This window comes from Malaclemys terrapin, chromosome 17 (assembly GCF_027887155.1).
Source record: "Malaclemys terrapin pileata isolate rMalTer1 chromosome 17, rMalTer1.hap1, whole genome shotgun sequence".
Classification (NCBI taxonomy): domain Eukaryota; kingdom Metazoa; phylum Chordata; order Testudines; family Emydidae; genus Malaclemys; species Malaclemys terrapin.
This window is the reverse complement of record NC_071521.1, coordinates 25,685,614-25,701,699: the sequence shown is the minus strand read 5'-3', so window position 1 is coordinate 25,701,699 and position 16,086 is coordinate 25,685,614. Positions and strand designations below refer to the sequence as shown.

At 42.8% G+C, this 16,086-nt stretch overlaps 1 protein-coding gene across 4 annotated transcripts in view; it reads left to right on the top strand.

Moving 5' to 3' along the window:
• PNPLA7 (patatin like phospholipase domain containing 7) overlaps positions 1-16,086 on the top strand; it is a 408,012-nt gene that overhangs the window by 137,681 nt on the left and 254,245 nt on the right. For all 4 annotated transcript variants that reach the window (XM_054007693.1, XM_054007690.1, XM_054007692.1 and 1 more), the window contains exons 16-17: positions 9,704-9,781; positions 11,468-11,673. In XM_054007693.1, coding sequence (XP_053863668.1) covers positions 9,704-9,781; positions 11,468-11,673 — 284 coding nt within the window. The remainder of the gene's footprint in view (positions 1-9,703; positions 9,782-11,467; positions 11,674-16,086) is intronic.

Sequence of the window (16,086 nt, the reverse complement as noted above, 5' to 3'; positions counted from 1 at the left end):
AATGAACGTGTAGCTGCGGCAGCATGCGCAGCAGGAGGGAGTATCCGCCTTGAATATGTACCTGGCATCTCTGATGGGATGTACTCTGTGGCGAGGCTCCCACCCCCACCGCTACATTCTGTTTTCGTGTGCTAGCTCTCATTGAGTAAGCTCAAGTACACTTTGACGTCCCCTCAGGCTCAAATTTGGGTGGGCCTGCGTGCTAATTGGGTGGGCTGTGGCTCACCCAGGCCCACTCATGGCTATGCCCCTCATATGTAGTATGCTGTTGAAAACTAGGGGGGAGGGATAGCTCAGTGATTTGAGCATTGGCCCGCTAAACCCAGGGTTGTGAGTTCAATCCTTGAGGGGGCCATTTAGGGATCTGGGGCAAAAATCTGTCTGGGGATTGGTCCTGCTTTGAGCAGGGGGTTGGACTAGATGACCTCCTGAGGTCCCTTTCAACCCTGATATTCTATGAAACTGCAGGGGGAACTAAGGTAGGTAGGCTGTAATCACTGGAGACTGGGTTTGAGCAGGATACATATAACTATTATGATAAGATATTAATGTGTTTTGTTTCTTCTTGGGGGCAGGTGGAGTGAGATGAAACCAAAAATGTACATAAAATGAGAGATGTGGCACAAGTTGTCTGTTGCTCAGATCTCATTTAGTGTAGATCTCTGTATAATTCACTTTTTCCATGGACTGAAGTTAAGTGGCATCTAAATATGACCTTTTATACATGTCCAAGAATAATTGGCACAGTGTATTTCGGTGCCCAGCTGTGATTCAGAAAACCATCAAATGAATGGCGTCAGAAGGAAGCCAGCAGACCGCATGGAGCCCTCAATCCAAGGCAAGGTGTGGGCTTGCAACCAGAGCTGTGAGGGAGTTTGGTGATTTTATCTCTTTGACTCAGGAATACATTGGTTTGTATAGTCCTGTTCTATTGAAGGGCAACTGGAAAAGCTTTTGAAAATTAAATTTAGGAAGATTTTTAAGATCTCAGTTGGATATTGGGGTATGTGCAGGCTTAAATATGACACACAACCAAATCTGTTTGAAGGAAGAATTTCTTTTCCAGCTGCCTGCCAAGAGCTGCATATGCTTTTCTGTGTTCCCCTCCTCTAAGTGCAGTTGGTATTTGACCTCTAGGGAGAAATGGACCCCAGTGCAGAGGACAACTTGACAGCCTTGCATTAAGGGCTTATATGGGATTTATGTGGTGCTTTGTATGGATGCTCTTGGTGGATCACACCCCTAATGCCGAACTGGATGTTCAAGAAACTACTCTGCTTTGGAGAGTGGTGTCAGCTTTTGGTAGAGGAGTGGAGAACTCAGAACCTGACCTGGGGTTTAGGCAGATGGGTGACTCCTGGATACCATAATACATCTTAGAAACACCTAGATTGATTCTTTTTCTGATAATTCTGTCTTCCAGATATCAGTAAATGTAAAGTCTGCACTTACAGGTAGTGAATTGAGGTCTTTAAAAATGAAGTGAAAAGCTTTTAAAATTAATTCTGAAAAAAACTTTGCATGTGCAAACACACTCCAGCTAACAGTGGTTATCATTAAAAAGTTATTTCCTGTCTAACATCCAGTAGAAGGTTCTAGTAGGAATGGTGACTAAACAGAGCTTTGCTGAGCTTTGCACGAGCCCTTCGAGAAAGTGATCAGCTCCTCTTCCAGTGAGGTTCCTTCCACCCCACCAGGGTTTGCAAATGAGTCATCAGTATTATTGATGCATCCATGGCTGACCTCCGGTATTGGTCTTCTTTCTTGCTTAACACTAGGAGGCTGAGTAAATTACATGCATGGGCCTCATTGACCGTTCTTTTCCCAGGTCCTTGTAATGGTTTGACTTGAGCCAGTTTTCCTTTACTCAGTAGTATTTGTTCCCAAATGGCGGGACATTCTCAGCATTCTTTGGGAGTTCTCACCCTTACTGTGATATGGCTAGCCCTGGATGGCAGACTCCTGTTCTCTTTATTTGGGCCACAGAGATATTTACCCATGTTCCTCACTGTGGAGTCAATGATCAGGATTGCTTACTGTGATGGTTCTTGGGGTACCCAGGGCTGTTACCCTTGAGAGTCATGCCTCTCTGATAGCTGGGTGTTAGTTCCCTAACACCACCAGCCTTTCAGTCACTCAAGCACTCTCCCCGGGGCTATGCCAGCCTTGTCTTTTATTTTGCAAGTTAACAATAGGTGCAAACAAATCCGCTTGAAGTATTCCCCTGTGATATACAGCCCCTGACACTGGCTACTCACAGAAATCCTGGATCCTCTGCTCCCAAACGAACAGTGTACCCCAATTTACTTGTGTTAACTTATATCACTCCTCCTGTACTGTGCTCAGCACTTCTGAGCACTTATAATAAAATGAGAGTTTATTTAAGAAAAAATAGAGGATCCATTACAAACGAGAGAGTGATGGAAACAGATGGTTATAATACAAAATAAAACCGTAAAAGGCAAACTAGGGCTTGCACTTAATAGTTGCCTTTCCTATCTAATAAAGTAGGTTTTTCACCCCGGTTCAGTGTGTTGCAGAGCTGGCTGGCTTCCCAGGAACCAGGGTCCATTCGTTCATGAAACACTCATGCTCAACAAGATGTCTCCTTAGTGAATGGATGCAGAATGTCTGTTTCCAATCTGTGATACTCTTTTGTCTTTTTAACCGATAGTGTGATCCCTATCTGATATAATGTTCCTTTTTACCTCCAAGTGGTTTTGATGTTTATAGCTTACCTTTAATGGTTTTCCATTGACATTTCTGTTGCAACAATGGTCCCAGATTGCTGCATTGGGCAGCACAATATGGGGAGAAGTTGACCAGCCCTCTGTGGAGAAAGAAGTGTTCGGGACTATTTAGAAAAACTGGACGTGCACAAGTCCATGGGGCCGGATGCGCTGCATCCGAGGGTGCTAAAGGAGTTGGCGGGTGAGATTGCAGAGCCATTAGCCATTATTTTTGAAAACTCATGGCGATCGGGGGAGGTCCCAGATGACTGGAAAAAGGCTAATGTAGTGCCCATCTTTAAAAAAAGGGAAGAAGGAGGATCCCGGGAACTACAGGCCAGTGAGCCTCACCTCAGTCCCTGGAAAAATCATGGAGCAGGTCCTCAAGGAATCAATTATGAAACATTTAGAGGAGAGGAAAGTGATCAGGAACAGTCAGCATGGATTCATGAAGGGGAAGTCGTGCCTGACTAACCTAATTGCCTTCTTTGAGGCGATAACTGGCTCTGTGGATGAGGGGAAAGCAGTGGATGTGTTATTCCTTGACTTTAGCAAAGCTTTTGATACGGTCTCCCACAGTATTCTTGCCGCCAAGTTAAATAAGTATGGGCTGGATGAATGGACTGTAAGGTGGATAGAAAGCTGGCTAGATCGTCGGGCTCAACGGGTAGTGATCAATGGCTCCATGTCTAGTTGGCAGCCGGTTTCAAGCGGAGTGCCCCAAGGGTCGGTCCTGGGGCCGGTTTTGTTTAATATCTTTATTAATGATCTGGAGGATGGTGTGGACTGCACTCTCAGCAAGTTTGCAGATGACACTAAACTAGGAGGCGTGGTAGATAGACTAGAGGGTAGGGATCGGATACAGAGGGACCTAGACAAATTAGAGGATTGGGCCAAAAAAACCCTGATGAGGTTCAACAAGGACAAGTGCAGAGTCCTGCACTTAAGACGGAAGAATCCCATGCACTGCTACAGACTAGGGACCGAATGGCTAGGTAGCAGTTCTGCAGAAAAGGACCTAGAGGTCACAGTGGACGAGAAGCTGGACATGAGTCAACAGTGTGCTCTTGTTGTCAAGAAGGTTAACGGCATTTTGGGCTGTATAAGTAGGGGCATTGCCAGCAGATCAAGGAATGTGATCGTTCCCCTTTATTCGACATTGGTGAGGCCTCATCTGGAATACTGTGTCCAGTTTTGGGCCCCACACTACAAGAAGGATGTGGAAAAATTGGAAAGAGTCCAACGGAGGGCAACAAAAATGATTAGGGGTCTGAAGCACGTGACTTATGAGGAGAGGCCGAGCGAACTGGGATTGTTTAGTCTGCAGAAGAGAAGAATGAGGGGGGATTTGATAGCAGCCTTCAACTACCTGAAGGGGGGTTCCAAAGAGGATGGAGCTCGGCTGTTCTCAGTGGTGGCAGATGACAGAACAAGGAGCAATGGTCTCAAGTTGCAGTGGGGGAGGTCCAGGTTGGATATTAGGAAACACTGTTTCACTAGGAAGGTGGTGAAGTACTGGAATGCGTTACCTAGGGAGGTGGTGGAGTCTCCTTCCTTGGAGGTTTTTAAGGCCCGGCTTGACAAAGCCCTGGCTGGGATGATTTAGTTGGGAATTGGTCCTACTTTGAGCAGGGGGTTGGACTAGATGACCTCTTGAGGTCCCTTCCAACCCTGATATTGTATGATTCTATGATAATTGAGCAATACATTATATTATTGGCTAGCCAGGGAGGGTTGACAACTCCCTACCACTTGAAAGGGCCATCTCTGAGGCATATAATTCCTTGGTGACTTACTTTCCCTCCAAGACCATAAGGCATAGTTTTCATTGGATAAGGCAAAAGTTACCTTAAATATTACCTGTAAACATATCTTTCAATGAAAATGAGTATTGTTTAAGTTACATGCTTCCAGTAGAGACTTCACATTGCTACCTTTATGGATAAATACCATGAAAGTGGTGTATTAGGTGTAGTGAGTTTGTCAGGTCTGAGACAGGAGTTGCTTGTAAAGAACAATGAACCCTTTGCCAGTTGATGCCAATGGGCCTGTGTTACATTTCTCTTTTTTCTCTTTTTGTGAAGGCTTCATGTTACTTCTTGCTTCTGGTCAAGCCACTGGCCTGCTCTTAGTCACTGCCTTTTCCTTCCAGGCAGAAATACTCCTTGTTGGCCAGCAGGCTGGCTGAAAAGTTTTATATATGTTTCCCTTCTGCTCCTCTTGCTAGTTGCCACATTCTTTTGCTCCTCCATAACTATCTCACCCGTTGTCAGAAGCTGCTTTTTCTGATGTTTCCTGCCTCGCTGCTTCATCGAGTTTCTCACAGTCACTTTTTGAGTCCCAAAACCTCTTCCTCCAGAAAGAAAGAAGTTTGCAATTGATGCAACTGTAACTGAGAATATATTATTGCCCTTATATAAATCAATGGTACGTCCACATCTCGAATACTACGTACAGATGTGGTCTCCTCATCTCAAAAAAGATATACTGGCACTAGAAAAGGTTCAGAAAAGGGCAACTAAAATGATTAGGGGTTTGGAACAGATCCCATATGAGGAGAGATTAAAGAGGCTAGGACTCTTCAGTTTAGAAAAGAGGAGATTAAGGGGGGATATGATAGAGATATATAAAATCATGAGTGATGTTGAGAAAGTGGATAAGGGGAAGTTATTTACTTATTCCCATAATACAAGAACTAGGGGTCACCAAATGAAATTAATAGGCAGCAGGTTTAAAACAAATAAAAGGAAGTTCTCCTTCACGCAGCGCACAGTCAACTTGTGGAACTCCTTACCTGAGGAGGTTGTGAAGGCTAGGACTAGAACAGCGTTAAAAGATAAATTCATGGTGGTTAAGTCCATTAATGGCTATTAGCCAGGATGGGTAAGGAATGGTGTCCCTGGCCTCCGTTTGTCAGATGGCAGGAGAGAGATCACTTGATAATTGCCTGTTAGGTTCACTCCCTCTGGGGCACCTGGCATTGGCCATTGTCGGTAGACAGGATACTGTGCTAGATGGACCTTTGGTCTGACCCGGTATGGCCGTTCTTATGTTCTTAACCTTTTTGTTTTTTGTTCATCACACAATTCCAACATCTGCTTCCCTTGGCTCTCTCAGTATCCATTCTGTATCCTAATTGGGTTATTTCTAGGAAGGTTGGGACTAGCCTAGTGACCTTGTCTGAGAACTTTTTGGAGAACTCCTTTCTTTGTTGCCATCCCTGCCTATTTTCTCCTCATAGTTTGCTGAACCCCAGGCCTTCATATTCAGCCTCCTCTTTGCCAGCAATAGCTCACAAGACAATAGATGTTCGCTCATCCATCATGTGGAATTTTCAAAGAAAAATATGTAGTAATGTTGCCAGTCACTGGCCAATCTCATTCCAGAATTTGTTGTTCCTTCTGTTATTGCATTGGAGTGAGCTCCTCTTTGGAAACATTGCCCTTGTCTGAGCTAAGTGATAATATAATTATCTAACCATTTAAAATGAAAAAAAATCCTATTAGGGCACTGAGAAATAATATGCCTTTCTCTGTTCCCATCCAGAGTTTGGGGTTCAGTCAGTAAATCAGTAATTAAATTATTCACTTCCTCCAAGCAGATTAGAATATTGAGATTAGTGGAAATCTTGAAACACAAACTGTCAGTTTGCTTCTCCCTCTTTTGGTGGCTTCTTTTATCTAGACAGACCTACTACGGTCCAGTTTGGGCAACACTGGCTTATTTTATTTAGAAGCAGATCTTGCTTTCTCCTCTGCAGCATGAACCGCTAACACGTAATTGATTATTATTTGTTGTTTATATTACTGTAGCACTTAGGAGGTATAGTCATGGACCCCATTGTGCTAGGCACTGTACAAACAGAACAGGGTTTTTTTTTGTTTTTTGTTTTTTTAATTTTTTATTTCGAAAGTACCATTTTTAGTGCAAAAAACTTTATTTAGGACAGATTTCACATCTTCCTACTGCTGAGTTTCTTGCATCTTCTTCTGGAGCAGCTGGTCTGGCCACTGCCAGAGACAGGACACCGTGTGAGATGGTCCGCTGATTGGATCCAGTCTGTGTAGCCCAGAGGGGTGGCTTGCCTTCACTACATCAGCTGTAATGCAAGGAACCTACAGCTCTGTATCTTGAAAGACATTACCTTAAGCAAGTTAGCATAAGTGTAGTCAAGTAAAGTAGGCCTGCGACCTTTGGCATAGATAAATAGTCTGACTGTTACCCCTTAGGTTTTGGGGAACTAGGAATGGCTTGCTCAAAGGTAGGAGTTGAAACCTAACGGTAAATGGCAACCACAGGAATATGGAAGTGATAACCGTAATGTAGCTTGAGCAAGAAGTGACTGGTGTGATAATGAGTTAAATGGCATTAATATGCTAACTTGTAGGATAAGTGTACCCTAATATGATGGGGTGAGGAAGCTATATTTGGGCATGGATGGCTGAGCATAAGCATGAATATTCATGATGGTGCTCAGGCCCTATAATGGGAGAAACAACCATGTAGAGGCTAGGCTTTTTCCATCATTGTTAGCTATCCATCATTTAACCCTTCAGCTCTATCGTTATCTACCATCAATCTTGGGATTGAGGAACCTGAACCATTGGGCTCATTTGGCATGCCAGAGACAGGCTGGTCCTTTATCTCTTACCACCAGGTCCTCAAGAAAGGGTATAAGTATGCAAATCTAAGAGCTTATACAAAGAATGATACAACGGATATCCCCAATACTGTATTACTCCTGTCTTTTTATGGGGCTTGGAGCTTTTCTGGCTTTATTCCTTATTTTAATAAAAATCTCAAAGGCTTTACTTTGCCAACAGTATAAGTATCCTTGCCCTGATGGTCCCTGAGGGTCACTGCAAGATATTAAACTTATTGGTTATAGTTTTGGGTAGCCTGATTCTGGGATTAGAAACTTCTGACAAATTGGCAATTAATATAAATATTATTAACCTTCAAAAAAGATCAGGCAACATCTGGCAATATGTTCCTAAATAGCAGTAGTAATAGTGCTAACGTAATCAAAAATCAAAAAGCCAAATAAAGATGGGTTATAAAAACGGTTTGTCAGGAACTGGAATTTCTGTTCATGGGAAGTTCAGACATTTCAAAAACATCCCATCCCCCCCCCCCCCCCAATTTGGAACAAAAAGCCGAAATTCCAAAATTTCCTATGAAATGAAAATTTGAAAAAATTTCAATTCTGGACCATCAAAATGTTTTGTTTCAATAGTGCTATTTTAATTAATTTCATTTTGACTTTTATATATTAAATATAAAATAATCGAAATGAAATGAATTGAAACACTGTTGAAATTAAGTGTTTAAACATTTCCCCCCCTTGAAAATCTTTCCACAAGCTCTAGTTATAGGGAGCAACCTAGCTCTCTCTGCTTTAATTCGGTAAAATAGAAGTAACCAAACTTTCATGTATCACCCTCCTTCTTCAGGTAATGGAAATGCAAAGCAAGTTAGAGTAACAGAGTTGGCTCAGTCAGTGGTGCCTCCTACAGTTTTGTTGCTAGTTTCTGTATTTTTTGGGTGCTTTAATAATGGCACCTGGCTTGGCATGTTCCTACAGGGAAAAGAACATGATATGGGAGCAGCTGCTTTTCATGATTGAGTCTAATAGGAAATGCACAGGAGAGAGATTGGAGGATTCTGTTTATACATCTTTTTAGGGAAGAGGGGAACCAATCTAATTTGAAAGATTGATCTTTGATCTTTGCACTCAACCTGCGAAGTCTGCTGCTATGCGTGCAGAGATATTTAGAACAGCACCTATGATTGTTCCATCAGTGGAGAGAGGGAGAGAAGAAAAATCTCCCCTCCCATCCCACTGTGCTGTTGCAGTAGGAGGCATAGGAATATTTCTTATGATTCATCAAGATGTTTTATGTAAGGTTACTGAGAAACTTTTCGGCAAAGAAGGAGGAGAGAGGCATTTGGAGAAGAGAGAGAGGCCACCTTTCAATTCAGTTATAGCAGCACATGTAGATGACATTTCAAGATAGGTTGAGAGAATTAATATTGAGAAAGGCAAAGTTAACCTGAATCCAGAGCATTTGAATAAGTAATTCTGATTATCAGCTTTTTCTATTGTGTATTTCATTGGCAGATTTCAGTGTTTTACAATGAAGGTGAGTATCACTATCCCAATTTTATCACTGGAAAACTGAGGAACAGGGAAGTGAAGTGAACAGGGTTGCACAATGGGCCTTTGACAGAACTGGAAATAGAATGCAGGTCTCCTGGGTGCCAGTTCAGTGCTCTGTACACAACCACAAGCAGAAACATAGAAATCAGTGCAGACTTCTTGCTAGCATTCCCCAACTTTTTTTTTTTAAATCATGCACTTACCCTGTGTATTGTTCTCTGTGCTTTGAGACCTGTGGGAGGAAATTTTAAAGGGTGCCTGTAATCCATAGTAAAACTTGCTACAGTTTTTTTGCTTGCTGTTTACTAGCCAAAAGTACTGAAACTGACTACTATTAATATTAATGTTGTGTTAAATGCATATTCGTAGAAGTGGGTGTGGTATGGGAGAAATATACTTAAGTTATAGTGCCTAGAATGCATATATTTAGTGATGTGTTACAAAACAAAATCCCACAATATAGGTATCCTTGAGGGTTGAAATGTTAACCATGTTTTCATTGATGAGATCAACCAATCTGTTCGTTTCATCAGGACATGGAAGGTTTATAGTCTGTTAGGAGTCGAGGCAAAAATGGAGTTAAATAAAGCGCTTAAATGTCTGAATCTATGATGTGAAGACCGAGAGCTACATTATTCCTATGAAGATGTAGATTGGCAGGGAAATGTTAAGGTGTGAACTTGAATTATAGCTTCAAGGTCAAGAGATTTATAACCTTCCTGTTCAGTAGATTGCTTACTCCCTTACATTTTCACCTCTGTTTACATCTGCACAGATGTTTAAATTGTGTGTGTGGATATCTTTTTTCCCTCAGGACCCCTTGTTGCTGAAGGGTAAAGTAACACTGCATCAAGTTACGGCTGGGACTGTGGTATCAAGGCAGGGAGACCAGGTGAGTGCCCTCCAGGAAGGGAAAAGTGAACCTGTAGTTTAAAAACTGTTTGATATTATTACTACTCTCCAGTCATTCAAATAGCGGGTGTCCTGTCAAGACCTTAGTGTATGACTAAAGATGGACTAGAGTTGAGGTGAGTCGCCCTGGACTGGGTTTGGGGAGTTCTGGGATAAGTTCCTCTGACACAGGCTTCCTGTACAAGTTACTTTCACCTCTCTTTGCCTCATGCCCCCACCCTGCAAAATGAGAATGATAGGTACCAACCTAACAGGGGTATTCTGAGGATAAACTCATTAAAACATTTCTGAAGCACCCAGATACTATGGTGACAAGGGCCATATAATGTTCTGGATAAAAACAGGTTGGGTTGAAGAGTGCACGTCAGACAATATGTGGTCTAGAATATGACCTATAAGGAAATATTAAACAATTGGGTTTGTTTAGTCTGTAGAAGTGAAGACTGAGGGGGGACATAACAGATTTAAGTTTATAAAAGAGGAGGGTGATAAATTGTTCTCCATATTCACTGAGGAGAGGACAAGAAGTAATGCGCTTAAATTGCAGGAAGGGAGATTTGGGTCAGACATTAGAAAAATCTTCCTAACTATAAGAGTGGAACCAATTACCTAGAGGGGTTCTGGAATCTCTGTCTAACCTCTTCTTAAAAACCTCCAATGATGAACACCTGTCAGGGATGGTCCAGATCCTTAGTCCTGCCTCAGTGCAGAGGACTGGACTAGATGACCTATTGAGATCCCTTCCACTCCTACATTTCTGTGATTCTGTTGCCTCTTGAATGGAGAGCTGAACAAGATTGAGAGGAATTGGTAGGTGCTTATCCATCTGGGTGCAGAGGCTCAGAATTGCAATCCATACACAGACAGCAGGGAAACCCACCCCCCTCTTTCTCCCTTGCATCTTGTTGAGTTTTTCCTTTGTAATTAAAGAGAAGAGGGGCTCATTTAATAGCAACAGCAATTTTAGCTGCAGATTATGGGTTTTGTTTTGTACGGAAGAGTGCGTAGCTAAAGTTGCAATGTGAATTTAGCATCCTTCTCTATGAGGTTTCAAGTTTATACATATATTGCTTATTTTCCCATGAAATGATGTGCATTACAAATGCCCAGATAACCTGCTTACAAAAACCCAACCCTCAATGCATGATGTATGTCACTCAGTTTTATTAGAATGCCTTCTTCTATTAATACACAATTGGACTTTTTTGTATATTAGTGCATTTTGCAACAGGCATATCATTCAGGGCATAATATTGTTCTGTAATAGCACTAGGAGATTGTTTGTTTGAAAATACCTAACTGTGTGCAATGCAAATTAAGGGAATACATCTTTGCTAATTTCCAGTACTAATATATTCTGTTTTGTCACAATACAGTATTATTCACAGAGTTTTGCTATTAATTCTGTGTCCTCTCCACCTCTTGAGGTCTCCCAGTTATGGTCCCAGTCAGAAAGCTCCATTTTCAATATTGTAACTGGAACAGTTTACAACATTAATAAATGCTTTTAATTATTCATGAATGTGCCTTATTGTATTGTCTAAGTGATTAACGCTACATAGAGCCCCACAGCAAACACATCAGTCGTTGCAGTTCTGTTACAGTTAATGTTGGTTTAAAATCCAGGAGGGTTTATAATGAGGGATTCTCTCTCCATCCTTTTCAGGATGTCAACATCCGGTTTGTGATCTCAGGTTTGCTTCATGTGTACCAGTGGAAGATAGACTCTGAGGAGGAGACCTGTCTATTCATCACCCATCCGGGGGAAATAGTAGGCCAACTAGCTGTCCTTACTGGGGAACCTCTCATTTTCACCATCAAGGCCAATCGAGACTGCACGTTCCTGTCCATTTCCAAATCCCATTTCTATGAGTGAGTTCCCCCATTGAGTGGTGCATTGCTTTCCATTTTTACACCCACCTATAAATCACAGTTATTTTGGACACATTTCAGTGACAGAGGGGGTGAGTATGATGTGCTTTTGCTAGAGCACATCATATAGCAAACTAGATGTTCTGGAGTAGGAATTTAGGAAGTGCCACACTGTATTAGACCCCAGATCTAATTTATTACATCTATTACAAATTCCTGTCTCCAGCAGGGTAAGTACCAATTACTTCAGCGAAAGGTGCAAGAAACTCTGTAATGTTAAGTGATGGAATAATCTGCTGTAAGCAAATTAAATTTCCACTTCGCTCTGAACAGCATTTTAACACCCTGTATTTAGTCCAGACATTCCCTAGACCTGGAATTTGGCTTTATTGATAACTCAGATAATAAGGAAAATGCCACCCTCAGCCCATGTTAACATGTTGGTAGTGTTTCTCTAAAGAGACCTCTCTGTCCTAGACCTTTCACCAGAGTATCACTCCCACTTCTTTTTAAACCAAAGTGGAGTTAATGAGCCTCCACTGCTACATGATTCATAGGGTATAAGTCAGTATCTCCCTGCAGGATTACAGCACTTACTAATAGGGTAGGTCAAAAGAAGAACCCTGCTACACCTGCCCATAGGGCAGGTTTCTTCCTGACCCCTGTTAATTGGTGGTTATCATGAGCTGTGAAGCATGAAGGTGAATATATCTTAGTGTTTTATCCTGTTTAAACATCCTGTAAATGTTCTCATTATTTCATATAAACAACAATCCTGCTATGATCTTATCATCAAGGTTTTGTGACAGAGTTCACACTCATAGTTTATACTAAAAAAAATTATTTCATTTGTTTAAAATGAGTTGCCTTTTATTTATTTTATTATTATTTGTATTGTTGTAGTGACCAGGACTCCATTGTGGTAGGCACTGTACAAACACAAACCCATAACAGCTCCTGCCCCAAAGAACTTACAATCTAAGTAAAGTCAAGAGACAGCAGATGGGTACAGACAGACCAGCAGGGAGCACAAAGAAACAATGAGACTTGGTCAGCAGGACAGGCTGTTGTCTCAGCACACCAGCAGCCTAACCGTTGTCAAGCATTTTGTAGGCGTCATAGTAAAGGACAGTTTTGAGGAGGGTTTTGAAGGGGATAATGAATTAGTTTTGCTGGTGTTTATGGGGAGCCCCTCTTGAGTGTGAGAGGCAGCATGGGAGAAAGCATGAAGGGGCTCATTTGAAAATTTAACAAGTGGGTGATGGAGGCTGGCTTCAGGGGCCAACTGGAGGTGGGAGTCTAACAGAATGAGAGCTGATAGATAGGGTGGGAATAGGCCGGGAAGGGCCTTGGAAGTTAAGGCCAGTAGCTTATGTTTGCTATGATGGAGGAAAAGGGAATGCAAAGAGAAGGGTAACATAGAATCATAGAATATCAGAGTTGGAAGGGACCTCAGGTGGTCATCTAGTTCAACCCCCTGCTCAAAGCAGGACCAATCCCCAACTAAATCATCCCAGCCAGGGCTTTGTCAAGCCTGACCTTAAAAACCTCTAAAGAAGGAGATTCCACCACCTCCCTAGGTAACCCATTCCAGTGCTTCACCACCCTCCTAGTGAAAAAGTTTTTCCTAATATCCAACCTAGACCTCCCCCACTGCATCTTGAGACCATTACTCCTTGTTCTGTCATCTGGTACCACTGAGAACAGTCTAGATCCATCCTCTTTGGAACCTACTTTCAGGTAGTTGAAAGCAGCTATCAGATCCCCCCTCATTCTTCTCTTTAACATGGTTAAAGCAATGAGCTAGGAATATTATTTTTGCAGCAGAATTCTGAATGGGTATGAGCGAGGCAAGATTGCATTTGTCAAGGCCAGAGGAAAGGATGGTGCAGTTATCAAGATGCAAGACTATGAGATTTTTAGCCATGTGGATGATGAGAGAGGCTGTATCTCAGAAATGTTTTGCATAAAGAATCAGCAAATTTAGATATAGCCTGGATGTGAGGACCTAAAGAAAGGTTTGAGTCAGAGATGAACCCCAAGTATGGGCCTGAGTGACAGGCAGGATGGTGGTTTTTTCCACAGTGATTGAGAATGGCGTTAGTGGAGAGGACTTGGTGGTGGGGAGATTGAGAGCTGTTTTAGCCATGATAAACTTGAGCTGAGCTTGAACTTTGCAGTTGAGTCTTGGTGAGCTTGAGCTTTCAGTTTTTAGTGGAATGTCCCCTTGTTATTGACTATGAGCGTGTAAGTAGGAGTTTTTCTGGCTTTTGTTCTCTAAACCATTCATTATTTTGCATAGCTCTGCTGCCTCTTTTTATCTCCTCTCTAAACGCTCCCTATCTTTAGTTTCTCCAGGCTTCTAATCAATTTTGTCTCCAGGCTCCCTATTTCTACGATATCTTTTTTGGAGGTAAGGTAACGAGAACTGAACACAATGTCCTCGGTGATAGTGCACCATCAATGTACATAATAGCTTTCCAACAGATGTCGTATTTTCTACCCCGTTCTTTATACTATATCTCTTTGTTCAAATCACATTCAATTATATACTCCTCTGCTGTCCCTCTCCAGATAGCTGTCATCTACATCTCCCCTACCCTTCCTGATTTTGAAACCTGACTTTTTTTTTTTATTCCTCTTCCCACAGTCCTCCCTTATCATACTTGGTGACTTCAAATTTCACACTGATGCCCACTCTGACCCATGAGCTGTTCCTGCCTCTTTGCCTTCATTTTCTCTTTTGACTTTCAACCTTGGATCATCTCTCCTGTTTGCCAAAGTGGCCACTTGCTTGACCTTGTCTCTGCTCGTCTTTGCTCAAGTGTTCCTTTTCTGATCTCTCAGGAGTGGTGACACTCTCCAAACGCTACCCCATCACTTCTTCCTTATTGCCTATTTCCCCTCTACCAGTGATCTAAGTTCTTATTCTCCACCACTCTCAACTCCTTTATTGTTCCCTCTCCTCCTCCTCTGTAGACTCCATTGTTAGTTCACTGCACTCTGCTCTCGCTACACTTGATTCTTTCACCTCTCCTTCCCACCAAAAGTCTGTTCCAAAACCCTAAACCTGGCTCATTCCCAGCTTCAGCTTTCTCCACACCTGCTCTCATGTCAGTGACTGTTACTGGAGAGAGTCTCAAGACAACATGGATATCCTCTGCTGCAAAATTGATCTTTCCTTCTTTAGTTCTACTGTATCGCTAGCTGAACAACACTGCCTCTCCACTGTCATTGAATCCCCAGCTCGCAATCCCTGTCACATGTGCAATCTCTGATTCCTTCCTGTGCCCTCCATGCAAGATTTTGCTTGATTTCCCTCCCCCACACTCCAGGAAGAGATGGATAAGGGCCACCACAAGTCCACAACTCTCCTTCCTCCCTCTCCCTTTCACTGGCAGATTGCACACTTGTTTTTCTCTTTGAAACCTCTCCATGTGCCCTGTGACCCCAATCCTCTCCTGGCATCCCTATTCCCCACTCACACCCTCTTCCTTGTCCTCCTCCTTTTACCTTTCCTTGTCCTCTTGCTTCTTTTCCTCCAGTATACAAATACATTTGCTTCCACTGTCCCTAAAACAACAGTCCTCAATCCCACCTGCCACGCTAGCTATTGCCCATTGCCACCAAACTTGCTGAATGCTCCATCTACAACCATTGCCTTAAGTTCTTCAAGTGATTCCACATGTGCATTTCACGCTGGGTGTCGGACCCATTGGAGAGGCTCAAGTGCCCTTTACCATAGTGTGCCATCACAAGCCAGTATAAATGGCACAACCGCCCCAGAGCTTCTTCAGTTCTAATGACTGTCACGGGTAGTAAGAAGGAATTGCGTGGCTTGCGTTAGCACATGCTGTCAGTGTGCTCATGGAAATTTCTTGTAAATAGTTTTCTAATTGATTAGTACTTAGAGTAGATAGAATTAGTTTCCTTTTTGGTCGCCACTTCTGGGGTTTCTGTTACATGGTCACTGGGCTTCAAGCTCTGCGTCTCTTGTGCTAGGCCAATGCCCATGAGCAACCCACAATCAAGCTGCTTGAAGCATTTGGGGGAAGCTCATATTTGGGTTTGTTGTCAAATTTGCAAATATTTTAAGCCAAGGACAAAAAAAGCCAGAGAAGCCAGGCTAAAGGTTTTACTCACAGAGGCGGCCCTGAGACTCTAGCCTTCCTGACTTGGCACAGAGTGCTTTGGCATCAGTTAGGAGTGTACCTCCTGTGCTGCCTGAGACCTAGCACCAATTGCTTTCCCCAATGTCTAAGAAGAGACATAAGACCTCTTGTAGCGGGGTGGACACCCGCTCCTGCCTGGGAGGGCTGGAAAGCAGCCCTGGAGAGGGCTGCAGCTCGAAAAGCTGGGCCACACCCCAATCAGGCCACAGCTGGCCTGTATAAAAAGGCTGTGAGCCAGAGG